The 14,120-nt window shown below is 40.6% G+C and overlaps 1 protein-coding gene across 1 annotated transcript in view; it reads left to right on the forward strand.

Annotated features, from left to right (window-relative positions):
• Positions 1-14,120, forward strand: part of MOV10 (Mov10 RISC complex RNA helicase) — a 349,433-nt gene that overhangs the window by 256,882 nt on the left and 78,431 nt on the right. Inside the window, exon 17 of the mRNA XM_053706650.1 lies at positions 5,854-5,979. Coding sequence (XP_053562625.1) covers positions 5,854-5,979 — 126 coding nt within the window. The remainder of the gene's footprint in view (positions 1-5,853; positions 5,980-14,120) is intronic.

Raw genomic sequence — 14,120 nt, forward strand, 5'->3', positions numbered from 1 at the left:
GACGTCAGGATTTTCTGTTTTAGCTTGCAGTGCTCTGTGGCTAAAATCGTGGTCTACAGATATGACATCTAAGTATTGCTTGCTTTCCCTTCCATTGAAAGGGAAGATTTTGTTTGGCCTGGGCCTGGATTCTATTATATCTACAGTCATGTGTGGCAAGGGTGCCTTCTTACCTCCAGGATAAAAAAGCCAAACCTAAGGGTTCCACTTTTCGTTCCTTTTGTGCAGACAAGTTTAAGTGCCAGCAGCCTTCCGCAAAATCTGAGCAATCCAAGGGAGCTCAGAAGCCAGGTCTCAAGGTCTCAGTATCTGTCTCTGTTCCCAAGTTGTTAAATAACAGGAAGCAGTGCAAATCTCTAGCTTGACAACTACTGAATAAATCAGCAGAGACTAGTGTAAGAAGTCCCAAATGTTGGAGATAACACTTGATGAGTTATATACTTATATAATATATAGTGTCCAGATAACTCTGAATAACTGTTGATAATGTAAACTGAATAACACAGATACTCCGTGGAAGTTGGGGCAAGCGATCTGTAAAGCAAGGTTAGCAGGCTGTCAGATCAGCTGTTATTAGGCAAAGTTTCCCTTTAGTATTTTGAGCCCAACATAAATCACAGTGCTGTAGTTGTAGCTGTCCGTTGTAACCGTGATAGTGCCGAGCTGTACTGAAGACGATGGGAGGAGCCAAGGAAATGAGTGACGGCGGCACAAGCGGCAAGAGATTTCCGAAGTATCGGAGGAAAAGGAACAAACAGTTTGTTCGGTAAGCTGTTAAAGAGCAGAACGTGTCAGACCCGACTCAGAGAAACTGCTTGGATAATTTCGGTAGTATCCGTAGTCAGAGCATGAAGCGCCAAGCTTGTATAGGCAGTTGCGGCGAGTCAGCCGATTTGAGAAGGACTTGATTGAATGCGGCTCTGATTTGTAGCTCGGCTTGTAAATAACCCAACGTAGGTATAGGTTGTAGCAAGGAATACTGGGTTAGAAATAAATGTAACAGATTGTAATCCAAAAGAGAACTTGATATTTAGACAAAGTAGCAAAGTACAACAGGAGTGTTAGGAACTGCTACAAGTAAAATAACTAAGCACACAGGTGAACTCCTAAATACACTTAGGTCAGGTGACATGTGATAGGATGGAACAAATGGAAAATCTGGAGTGGATTCCTTACAGTACTGTTGCATAAGAAGCTTGCAGAGCTTCCTGACATTCAGTTCTTTGTTCAGACTCTAGTTTGGATCAGGCCTGTCTTCAGGAATCCGGCTCCTCCTTGGAGCTTAAACTTGATTCTTAAGGTCTTGCAGAGGGCTCCGTTTGAGCCTATGCATGCAGTTGACATTAGGGTTCTTTCATGGAAAGTCCTATTTTTACTGGCTACTGCATCGGCGCGCAGAGTTTCTTAGTTGGCAGCCTTGCAATGTGAGCCTAGGGGAAACACACAAGATAGCAGGACTGCCTTACGCGTTTCGCGCACCCTAGTGGCGCTTAATCATAGACTGCTGGTGTAAGGGTGAGAAGACTAATTTATGCCAATAGCAGTAATTGAATAACTTGTTACTACCTGCACAAAATACTAAAAAAGACCCAATATAAATTTAAAACAGCAGTATAGCTCCAAACATTATAAACACAGTGAGGTGATGATATACAAAACTATGAATATATATGTACATATGCATATTTTAGACTCATAAAAATAAGTTTGACAAAGAGACAAAAGTACTAATAATTGCAATAATGAAATAACAGCAAAGATAGCCAGGCACAATGTACATTTTGCAAAAATCAATATGTGACAAATGCTCATTAAGCGCACAAAGTATTTTCAAATACATAAGCCAAAAAGACATGAGACATAAAACTACCTGTTGGAATGACTAACATAGTGTTATACAAGTGGAGGTAATGATTAGTTATCAATGAAATAACTATCACATTCTCTATTCATACCGAATGGAGTTTTAGTTTAAGCTTGAGAATCCAAAATAGTTCTTTTATCTATCTCTTTTTCTCAATTCCCTAGAGGTTTGTCCTATGTATTGACTTTTACACAAATTGCATGTTATCAAATATACTACCCAGTGCTGCAATTTGCATAACATTCAATAGCAATTTTTTGGTTGGTAACACTAGATGTTAATGAATCCCCCTTAAGAATGAGAGCACACGTTTGAAGGTTTCTGCTGCGCCTGCCACACTTAAAATTTCCCTTATGCATTAACCATCTAGATTCTGGCTCTAGGGTATTGTTCTTAACCATGCTAGGGGAAAGCGATTAACCTAAGGTTCTGGGTTTTTTGGGACAAATTTGCAATTTCCAACACAGAATTTTAATTCCCCCAAAAGGAGGTGCATATGTCTTTTTTTTTTTTAATTTTGACAATTGAGTCATATTGTGTCGTATATTCTGTGGTGAAAACTACAGAATCTGTAAAATTACTGTTATTAGACTTTTTATTAGATCAAGAAAATAGAGAGACGCACTCACTGAGACAGAACAGTAGCTAGAAAAACTTCTGTGCTTGTCCACAAGGCCAGTGCCACTCAGGGTGCAGTCTCTTTTTGCACACTATGCCTTTTCACAAAGAAAAAATATCCTGTAGCATATCAGTCTGATCCTGCCCAATGACAGTCCAGCACCGAAATACCAGGCAATTCTTCTCTGAACAAGACAAACAACAAACCCCAGACGTACGTTTCGGCCTCTCTTGGGCCTCGTCAGTGAGGTGCAGTTGCATATCTCTAGGGCATGTGTGCAAGGAGTCCAACGTCTGGTTTCCCCCTTTTACTCTTAGGGAGACCTAAGAGTAATTTACATAAAATCAAGAAAATAGAGAGACGCACTCACTGAGACAGAACAGTAGCTAGAAAAACTTCTGTGCTTGTCCACAAGGCCAGTGCCACTCAGGGTGCAGTCTCTTTTTGCACACTATGCCTTTTCACAAAGAAAAAATATCCTGTAGCATATCAGTCTGATCCTGCCCAATGACAGTCCAGCACCGAAATACCAGGCAATTCTTCTCTGAACAAGACAAACAACAAACCCCAGACGTACGTTTCGGCCTCTCTTGGGCCTCGTCAGTGAGGTGCAGTTGCATATCTCTAGGGCATGTGTGCAAGGAGTCCAACGTCTGGTTTCCCCCTTTTACTCTTAGGGAGACCTAAGAGTAATTTATTAGATATTTGGTTAGATTTTGAAGGTTTTTATTTGTTGGTGACATTTGGTTTATATGTCCCTTTTGTAGCCTCTTTGGAACAATTTATTTTCAAGATCTATGGCTTGTTGTTCATAAACTGTATCTGATTTAGTGTTCCTTCTGAGTCTAATGAATTGGCCTTTCGGTATGGCTTTAACAAGATGTTTAGAGTGCTGAGATGTAGCGTGTAAAATTGTGTTTCCAGCAGTGGGTTTTCTGAAAGTTTTTGTGCATATATGGCCATTTTCAACACCTAGATTCAAGTCTAGAAAATTAACCTAATTTCTACTGTAGTTGCCTGTGAATTTTAACCCCATATGGTTTGAATTTAGATGAAGCAGAAATTTCTGGAAAGAGGAATCAAGAGGTCTTTTTACTATAAACAGTAAATCATCTATATAATGAACAAACAAGATGATATCTTCATGCCAGGGATTCTGCGAATTATAGATGTGAGTTCCCACCAAGCTACGTATAAATTGGCAAACGATGGGGCATATTTCGCCCCCATTGCCGTGCCACAAATTTGTTGGTAGAACTCTTGGTCAAATAAAAAGAAATTGTGGGAAAGATACCTCAAAATGTCGCCTAGAAAATATCTGATACTGTCATCCAAGTTTAACTCCTTAGCTAAAAAGAATTCAATTACTTGAATGTAAAAGTCAATACATAGGACAAACCTCTAGGGAATTGAGAAAAAGAGTAGGCGAACATGCTAGGGATGTGAAAAACTACATTAAGGAGTCTGCGGTTGCCAGTCACTTTAATGGCATTCATTTTACTAATAAAGCTGACATGTCTGTTCAAGCCATTGATTTAGCCCGTGTACCTATGAGAGGAGGAAATAAAAACAAGATCCTAGATAAGAGAACTATTTTGGATTCTCAAGCTTAAAACTAAAACTCCATTAGGTATGAATAGAGAATTTGATATTAGTTATTTCATTGATAACTAATCATTACCTTCACTTGTATAACACTATATTGGTCATTCCAACAGGTAGTTTTATGACTCATGTCTTTTTGGCTTATGTATTTTAAAATACTTTGTGCGCTTAATGAGCATCTGGCTCTATCCTCTCTTTACATGGTTGCTTCACTATCTTTGCTGTTATTATTTCATTATTGCAATTATTAGTACTTTTGTCTTTGTCAAACTTAAAATTTTATGAGTCTAAAATATGCATATGTACATATATACAGTATTCATAGTTTTGTATATCATCACCTCACTGTGTTTATAATGTTTGCAGCTATATTGCTGCTTTAATTTGTATTGTCTTTTTTTAGTATTTTGTACAGGTAGTAAGGAGTTAATCAATTACTGCTATTGGCATAAATTGGTCTTCTCACCCTTACACCTGCAGTCTATTATTAAGCGCCACTAGAGGGTGCGAAACTCGTAAGACAGTACTCTTGTGTTTGTATATTTCTGGGTATACACCATTTTTAATGTTTATAATAAATTGAAATTTTTATTTTAATTCTAACCGAATAGTGCCTGCTATCTTGTGTGTTTCCGTTGGCAGTCTCTGGCTTGATCCGCCACTTGCTACGGCACTCTGAGTGTATTTGGGAAGCAGTTGCTTTACGTTTGTTTTTTCTGCTACGACCAGTAGTTTTGACCGTGTTCTGCTGTTCTTCGCACTGGATTGGGATTCCTTCCCAAGGTGGTGTTGTCGTAACATCAATCAGGAAATAGTAGTTCCTTCTTTGTGTCCTAACCCTTCTTCTTCGAAGGAGAGGTTACTTCATAATCTGGACGTGGTTTGGGCGCTGAAGTTTTATCTTCAGGCTACAAAGGAGTTCAGACAGACTTCGTCTTTATTTGTGGTGTATTCAGGGAAGCGCAGGGGACAAAGGGCCTCTGCCACTTCTTTATCTTTTTGGTTGAGGAGTATGATCCGTTTGGCATATGAGACAGCGGGACACGAACCTCCTCAGAGGATTACGGCTCACTCAACTAGAGCTGTAGCTTCTTCTTGGGCCTTTAAGAATGAGGCTTCTATGGAGCAGATTTGTAAGGCAGCTACATGGTCATCCTTACATACTTTCGCTAAATTTTACAAGTTTTACGTTTTTGCTTCGGCGGAAGCAGCTTTTAGGAGAGAGGTTCTGCAAGATTTTGTGCCCTCAGTATAGGGTCCGCCTCCTTTACCCTCCCATTTTCTTCATTCAGTGTCCTCTAGAGCTTGGGTATTTATTCCCACAAGTGATGAATGATGCAGTGGACTCTCCTCCCCTTTAGATGGAAAACATAAATTATGTTTACCTGATAATTTCATTTCCATCGTGGGGAGGAGAGTCCACTGCACCCGCCCGTTCTCTGATGGACGGACCCAAATTTATTTTTTGTTCTTCTGGCACGATTTGTACCCTGATATTTATCCTACTGTTCCTTGTTCCCTTGGCAGAATGACTGGGGGATGAGGGGAGTGGGGGAGGTATTTAAGCCTTTGGCTTGGGTGTATTTGCTTCCTCCTGGTGGCCAGGTTCTTAATTCCCACAAGTGATTAATGAAACAGTGGACTCTCCTCCCCACTATGGAAATGAAATTATCAGGTAAGCATAATTTTATGTTTTTCTAATATAGTACTTTTCGAGTATAAATTTAAAAACCTAAAACAATTAGCTAATCTTTATCTCTCACAGGTTGGTTCAGTTGAGGAATTCCAAGGCCAAGAACGTAAGGTGATTATCATATCCACAGTACGGAGCTGTCAAGATTATGTCAAGTTTGATGAAGACTTTAACCTTGGCTTCCTTAATAATCCCAAGGTAATGATTTCTTAATGATATAAGAATAGCATAGCCACAATTTATATAACAAAATGTAATAATATCAGGGTGGGTTTGGCACCCCAAACTCTCCAGAACTACAGAGATTATGCTCTGAAAACAAATGTAATCTTGCACCATTAAATGGACAGTAAAGTCAAAATTAAACTTTCGTGATTTAGGTAGAGTATGTAATTGTTTATAACTTTCATGTTTACTTCTATTATCAAATGTGCTTTATTCTCTTGGTATTCTTTGTTGTAGGCTAACAATAGTTTAGGAGTGTGCACGTGTCTATGGCAGTAGTAACTATGTGTAACACACACTAACTTAAAGTTAGAAGTTTGTAAAACATGTTCCAAAAAATAATTATAGCAGACCATAAAAGTAAAGGTTGTGTCTCACATAGATTATAGTGAAATATATATCTGTAAATACACACATATAATCTGAGTGAGTGGTGTTTAATATAAGAGCTTAAACTGTTGTGGAAATTATATGTGAGTTTGATTGTGGTCTCACTGAAACAGTAATTAACATAAAACAGTTATAGGTCTTCTAAGTTCAGGACTGCACAATAGTAAAAAATTAGTAAAAATATAAGTTTGGTTAAAAAGTGAAAATGAAGCAACTTGATTTATATAAGAAAAAATAGAGGAAATAATGTCCAGCAAAGACTCCCCTACGGAGGGATTATTTATATAATTCAGTGGTGGTTCAGTGTTTGTTTTTAGATGAATTGGAAGCAGAGATAGAGGGGAGAGCTGCTCACAGAGCTGCAGCGTTCTGCTCCGTGAAAACCGGAAGTGTGGCTGGTCCGTGGAACCGGAAGTCCTGTGATGACACGCACGCAGCGTGTGAAGTTAGAATCAGCCGAGTAGGCAGGCAGGAAGGATCCTCAATGCAAGTGGCTAAGGAAGGAAGCATGAAACTTCAATACCAAGCAAGGTATTGAATGTTACATGCTCCTTTATAGCCAGAAGTCAGAGGTAGTGCAACGCCTCCATAAAGGGACAGGCTTCTATTATGACACTATGTATAACACTGTTATAAACAATGATGCAAGAAGTGTGATAAATCAGCAGCGCCCAAAAACAACAAAGATCAGATATGTTCCCTTAAACATATATAAAACAAATGTGAGCGAATAGTTATGTGTAAATAATCAAATACAAGTGCAAAAACACAACAATAAATGTCCCACACTCTGGGTGGTGTGAGATAAACTCATATACATAAATGTCAATCAAACCGATATCAGGTGTGTGACCCAAAAAGTCCAAAGTTGATGGTATGGCAGCATAAGACTTCTTCCAAAAATGAAGGCAATTCAAACGTGGCAAATCTGTATAGAATACAATAAAGAAGAAGGCGCCAACATAGTGTGAATCTGTATTGAAAGTTGTTCACTCCCCACACATAAATGGTACTTACGAGAAGTAAAGCACTTGAGAAGTGCTACGACTTTCTGGAGCATTAACAGCTGTCCAGGTAGCTGGTCTCTCGTCCTCAAAGTGAGCTCCTAGTACTGTGTACGGTCTGCAGCAATTTGCAGCTTGAACCCTTTCACCTGCTCCTTTCTCTCGCTGTGTAATATGAGAGATGCCCAAACCAGGTGGGCTGGTAGCTATGATCGGATTTCAAGTGTTTGTTAAAATAACGATTCCTAAAAAATATATCACTCAGCCGTGATCAGATATGGTTAAAAACAAATGTTTATTTCATAAACATATATCACAACGCGTTTCCCGGTCTACCTTGACCGCTTCCTCAGGTGAATAAACCATATCTAAACTGCACAGCTTATATTTGCTCAACTCGGCGTTCAAGCCGAATTAAAGCGCATGCGTGAAGGAGTATACAATCCCCATAGTAAACAGGGGTGTGTATTACCGTTAGAACGATTGGTCGTCTGAATGAAATAACAGACCAACCACAGAGTACTGTGGTGACACACCTCTAACGTATGTGTAAGTGTATATCCTTTAATTTCTGGTGTGCAGGTTTCTGCAAATAGCGTAATATCATTTAAAAGACTGGTGATTATTAGTTATACCATGATAAAATACATATAATTACCAAAAGTGGCTATTTGTATCATAGCGTTACTAGGTTATTAATGCGTGCGTTCTAGCATCTCATGGGGATAGTACTCCTTCATGCATTTACAAAAATTACTGTACTATATATCAGAGACAATGATTCATAACTCCATGGTCTAAAATATACAAAATCTAATGCTGTATAAAAATATATATGAATATATACAAAATAATATAATAAAAAAAATAATAATAAAATATTACCCCTAATAACAAAGATAAAAAATGCGAATACTCCTAAACATAATGTAAATACCTATAAATAATGATATTGCTCATTATATATAAAAAAATATATTAGTCTATGTGTACTGTTGTTAATACAGATACCATCATGTAATACAGCTGTCCCACTCAAATTCTATCTCTGGGGTTTTGTAGTGAGATCTATAATTGTAGGTGGTATATTATAATGTATCTGAACAGAGTCTATTAAATGGAAAACTACTACTAGGGAATAATTACTGATAATAAGAAAACCTATTAACTCATAACTAAATAGGGCTATTATATTATTTTGTATATATTCATATATTTCTCCAACATAGGTGTGTCCGGTCCACGGCGTCATCCTTACTTGTGGGATATTCTCTTCCCCAACAGGAAATGGCAAAGAGCCCAGCAAAGCTGGTCACATGATCCCTCCTAGGCTCCGCCTACCCCAGTCATTCTCTTTGCCGTTGTACAGGCAACATCTCCACGGAGATGGCTTAGAGTTTTTTAGTGTTTAACTGTAGTTTTTATTATTCAATCAAGAGTTTGTTATTTTGAAATAGTGCTGGTATGTACTATTTACTCAGAAACAGAAAAGAGATGAAGATTTCTGTTTGTATGAGGAAAATGATTTTAGCAACCGTCACTAAAATCCATGGCTGTTCCACACAGGACTGTTGAGAGCAATTAACTTCAGTTGGGGGAACAGTGAGCAGTCTCTTGCTGCTTGAGGTATGACACATTCTAACAAGACGATGTAATGCTGGAAGCTGTCATTTTCCCTCTGGGATCCGGTAAGCCATGTTTATTACGATTGTAAATAAGGGCTTCAAAAAGGGCTTATTAAGACTGTAGACTTTTTTTGGGCTAAATCGATTGATTATTAACACATATTTAGCCTTGAGGAATCATTTTATCTGGGTATTTTGATATAATAATATCGGCAGGCACTGTTTTAGACTCCTTATTCTTTAGGGGCTTTCCCAAAGCATAGGCAGAGCCTCATTTTCGCGCCGGTGTTGCGCACTTGTTTTTGAGAGGCATGGCATGCAGTCGCATGTGAGAGGAGCTCTGATACTTAGAAAAGACTTTCTGAAGGCGTCATTTGGTATCGTATTCCCCTTGGGGCTTGGTTGGGTCTCAGCAAAGCAGATACCAGGGACTGTAAAGGGGTTAAAGTTCAAAACGGCTCCGGTTCCGTTATTTTAAGGGTTAAAGCTTCCAAATTTGATGTGCAATACTTTTAAGGCTTTAAGACACTGTGGTGAAAATTTGGTGAATTTTGAACAATTCCTTCATGTTTTTTCGCATTTGCAGTAATAAAGTGTGTTCAGTTTAAAATTTAAAGTGACAGTAACGGTTTTATTTTAAAACGTTTTTTGTACTTGTTATCAAGTTTATGCCTGTTTAACATGTCTGAACTACCAGATAGACTGTGTTCTGAATGTGGGGAAGCCAGAATTCCTATTCATTTAAATAAATGTGATTTATGTGACAATGACAATGATGCCCAAGATGATTCCTCAAGTGAGGGGAGTAAGCATGGTACTGCATCATTCCCTCCTTCGTCTACACGAGTCTTGCCCACTCAGGAGGCCCCTAGTACATCTAGCGCGCCAATACTCCTTACTATGCAACAATTAACGGCTGTAATGGATAATTCTGTCAAAAACATTTTAGCCAAAATGAACACTTATCAGCGTAAGCGCGACTGCTCTGTTTTAGATACTGAAGAGCATGACGACGCTGATATTAATATTTCTGAAGGGCCCCTAACTCAGTCTGATGGGGCCAGGGAGGTTTTGTCTGAGGGAGAAATTACTGATTCAGGGAACATTTCTCAACAAGCTGAACCTGATGTGATTGCATTTAAATTTAAGTTGGAACATCTCCGCATTCTGCTTAAGGAGGTATTATCCACTCTGGATGATTGTGACAAGTTGGTCATCCCAGAGAAACTATGTAAAATGGACAAGTTCCTAGAGGTGCCGGGGCTCCCAGAAGCTTTTCCTATACCCAAGCGGGTGGCGGACATTGTTAATAAAGAATGGGAAAGGCCCGGTATTCCTTTCGTCCCTCCCCCCATATTTAAAAAATTGTTTCCTATGGTCGACCCCAGAAAGGACTTATGGCAGACAGTCCCCAAGGTCGAGGGAGCGGTTTCCACTTTAAACAAACGCACCACTATACCCATAGAGGATAGTTGTGCTTTCAAAGATCCTATGGATAAAAAATTAGAAGGTTTGCTTAAAAAGATGTTTGTTCAGCAGGGTTACCTTCTACAACCAATTTCATGCATTGTCCCTGTCGCTACAGCCGCATGTTTCTGGTTCGATGAGCTGATAAAGGCGGGTCGACAGTGATTCTCCTCCTTATGAGGAGATTATGGACAGAATCAATGCTCTCAAATTGGCTAATTCTTTCACCCTAGACGCCACTTTGCAATTGGCTAGGTTAGCGGCTAAGAATTCTGGGTTTGCTATTGTGGCGCGCAGAGCGCTTTGGTTGAAATCTTGGTCGGCTGATGCGTCTTCCAAGAACAAGCTACTTAACATTCCTTTCAAGGGGAAAACGCTGTTTGGCCCTGACTTGAAAGAGATTATCTCGGATATCACTGGGGGTAAGGGCCACGCCCTTCCTCAGGATCGGCCTTTCAAGGCAAAAAATAAACCTAATTTTCGTCCCTTTCGCAGAAACGGACCAGCCCAAAGTGCTACGTCCTCTAAGCAAGAGGGTAATACTTCTCAAGCCAAGCCAGCTTGGAGACCAATGCAAGGCTGGAACAAGGGAAAGCAGGCCAAGAAACCTGCCACTGCTACCAAGACAGCATGAAATGTTGGCCCCCGATCCGGGACCGGATCTGGTGGGGGGCAGACTCTCTCTCTTCGCTCAGGCTTGGGCAAGAGATGTTCTGGATCCTTGGGCGCTAGAAATAGTCTCCCAAGGTTATCTTCTGGAATTCAAGGGACTTCCCCCAAGGGGGAGGTTCCACAGGTCTCAGTTGTCCTCAGACCACATAAAAAGACAGGCATTCTTACATTGTGTAGAAGACCTGTTAAAAATGGGAGTGATTCATCCCGTTCCATTAAGAGAACAAGGGATGGGGTTCTACTCCAATCTGTTTATAGTTCCCAAAAAAGAGGGAACGTTCAGACCAATCTTAGATCTCAAGATCTTAAACAAGTTTCTCAAGGTTCCATCGTTCAAGATGGAAACCATTCGAACTATTCTTCCTTCCATCCAGGAAGGTCTATTCATGACCACGGTGGATTTAAAGGATGCGTATCTACATATTCCTATCGACAAGGAACATCATCGGTTCCTGAGGTTCGCATTCCTGGACAAACATTACCAGTTTGTGGCGCTTCCTTTCGGATTAGCACTGCTCCAAGGATTTTCACAAAGGTACTAGGGTCCCTTCTAGCTGTGCTAAGACCAAGGGGCATTGCTGTAGTACCTTACTTGGACGACATTCTGATTCAAGCGTCGTCCCTTCCTCAAGCAAAGGCTCACACGGACATTGTCCTGGCCTTTCTCAGATCTCACGGATGGAAAGTGAACGTGGAAAAGAGTTCTCTATCTCCGTCAACAAGGGTTCCCTTCTTGGGAACAATAATAGACTCCTTAGAAATGAGGATTTTTCTGACAGAGGCCAGAAAAACAAAACTTCTAGACTCTTGTCGGATACTTCATTCCGTTCCTCTTCCTTCCATAGCTCAGTGCATGGAAGTGATCGGGTTGATGGTAGCGGCAATGGACATAGTTCCTTTTGCACGCATTCATCTAAGACCATTACAACTGTGCATGCTCAGTCAGTGGAATGGGGACTATACAGACTTGTCTCCGAAGATACAAGTAAATCAGAGGACCAGAGACTCACTCCGTTGGTGGCTGTCCCTGGACAACCTGTCACGAGGGATGACAGTTTCAATCAGACAACATGACAACTGTTGCGTACATCAACCATCAGGGGGGAACAAGGAGTTCCCTGGCGATGGAAGAAGTGGCCAAAATCATTCTATGGGCGGAGTCTCACTCCTGCCACCTGTCTGCTATCCACATCCCAGGAGTGGAAAATTGGGAAGCGGATTTTCTGAGTCGTCAGACATTGCATCCGGGGGAGTGGGAACTCCATCCGGAAATCTTTGCCCAAGTCACTCAGCTGTGGGGCATTCCAGACATGGATCTGATGGCCTCTCGTCAGAACTTCAAAGTTCCTTGCTACGGGTCCAGATCCAGGGATCCCAAGGCGGCTCTAGTGGATGCATTAGTAGCACCTTGGACCTTCAAACTAGCTTATGTGTTCCCGCCGTTTCCTCTCATCCCCAGGCTGGTAGCCAGGATCAATCAGGAGAGGGCGTCGGTGATCTTGATAGCTCCTGCGTGGCCACGCAGGACTTGGTACGCAGATCTGGTGAATATGTCATCGGCTCCTCCTTGGAAGCTACCTTTGAGACGAGACCTTCTTGTTCAGGGTCCATTCGAACATCCGAATCTGGTTTCACTCCAGCTGACTGCTTGGAGATTGAACGCTTGATCTTATCGAAGCGAGGATTCTCAGATTCTGTTATCGATACTCTTGTTCAGGCCAGAAAGCCTGTAACTAGAAAGATTTACCACAAAATTTGGAAATATATCTGTTGGTGTGAATCTAAAGGATTCCCTTGGCACAAGGTTAAGATTCCTAGGATTCTATCCTTCCTTCAAGAAGGATTGGAAAAAGGATTATCTGCAAGTTCCCTGAAGGGACAGATTTCTGCCTTGTCTGTGTTACTTCACAAAAAGCTGGCCGCTGTGCCAGATGTTCAAGCCTTTGTTCAGGCTCTGGTTAGAATTAAGCCTGTTTACAAACCTTTGACTCCTCCTTGGAGTCTCAATTTAGTTCTTTCAGTTCTTCAGGGGGTTCCGTTTGAACCCTTGCATTCCGTTGATATTAAGTTATTATCTTGGAAAGTTTTGTTTTTAGTTGCAATTTCTTCTGCTAGAAGAGTTTCAGAATTATCTGCTCTGCAGTGTTCTCCTCCTTATCTGGTGTTCCATGCAGATAAGGTGGTTTTACGTACTAAACCTGGTTTTCTTCCAAAAGTTGTTTCTAACAAAAACATTAACCAGGAGATTATCGTACCTTCTCTGTATCCGAAACCAGTTTCAAAGAAGGAACGTTTGTTACACAATTTGGATGTTGTTCGCGCTCTAAAATTCTATTTAGATGCTACAAAGGATTTTAGACAAACATCTTCCTTGTTTGTTGTTTATTCCGGTAAAAGGAGAGGTCAAAAAGCAACTTCTACCTCTCTCTCTTTTTGGATTAAAAGCATCATCAGATTGGCTTACGAGACTGCCGGACGGCAGCCTCCCGAAAGAATCACAGCTCATTCCACTAGGGCTGTGGCTTCCACATGGGCCTTCAAGAACGAGGCTTCTGTTGATCAGATATGTAGGGCAGCGACTTGGTCTTCACTGCACACTTTTACCAAATTTTACAAGTTTGATACTTTTGCTTCTTCTGAGGCTATTTTTGGGAGAAAGGTTTTGCAAGCCGTGGTGCCTTCCATTTAGGTGACCTGATTTGCTCCCTCCCTTCATCCGTGTCCTAAAGCTTTGGTATTGGTTCCCACAAGTAAGGATGACGCCGTGGACCGGACACACCTATGTTGGAGAAAAAAGAATTTATGTTTACCTGATAAATTACTTTCTCCAACGGTGTGTCCGGTCCACGGCCCGCCCTGGTTTTTTTTTAATCAGGTCTGATAATTTAGTTTCTTTAACTACAGTCACCACGGTACCATATGGTTTCTCCTATGCAAATATTCCTCCTTAACGTCG

The sequence above is a fragment of the Bombina bombina genome, chromosome 3 (assembly GCF_027579735.1).
Source record: "Bombina bombina isolate aBomBom1 chromosome 3, aBomBom1.pri, whole genome shotgun sequence".
Lineage (NCBI taxonomy): Eukaryota > Metazoa > Chordata > Amphibia > Anura > Bombinatoridae > Bombina > Bombina bombina.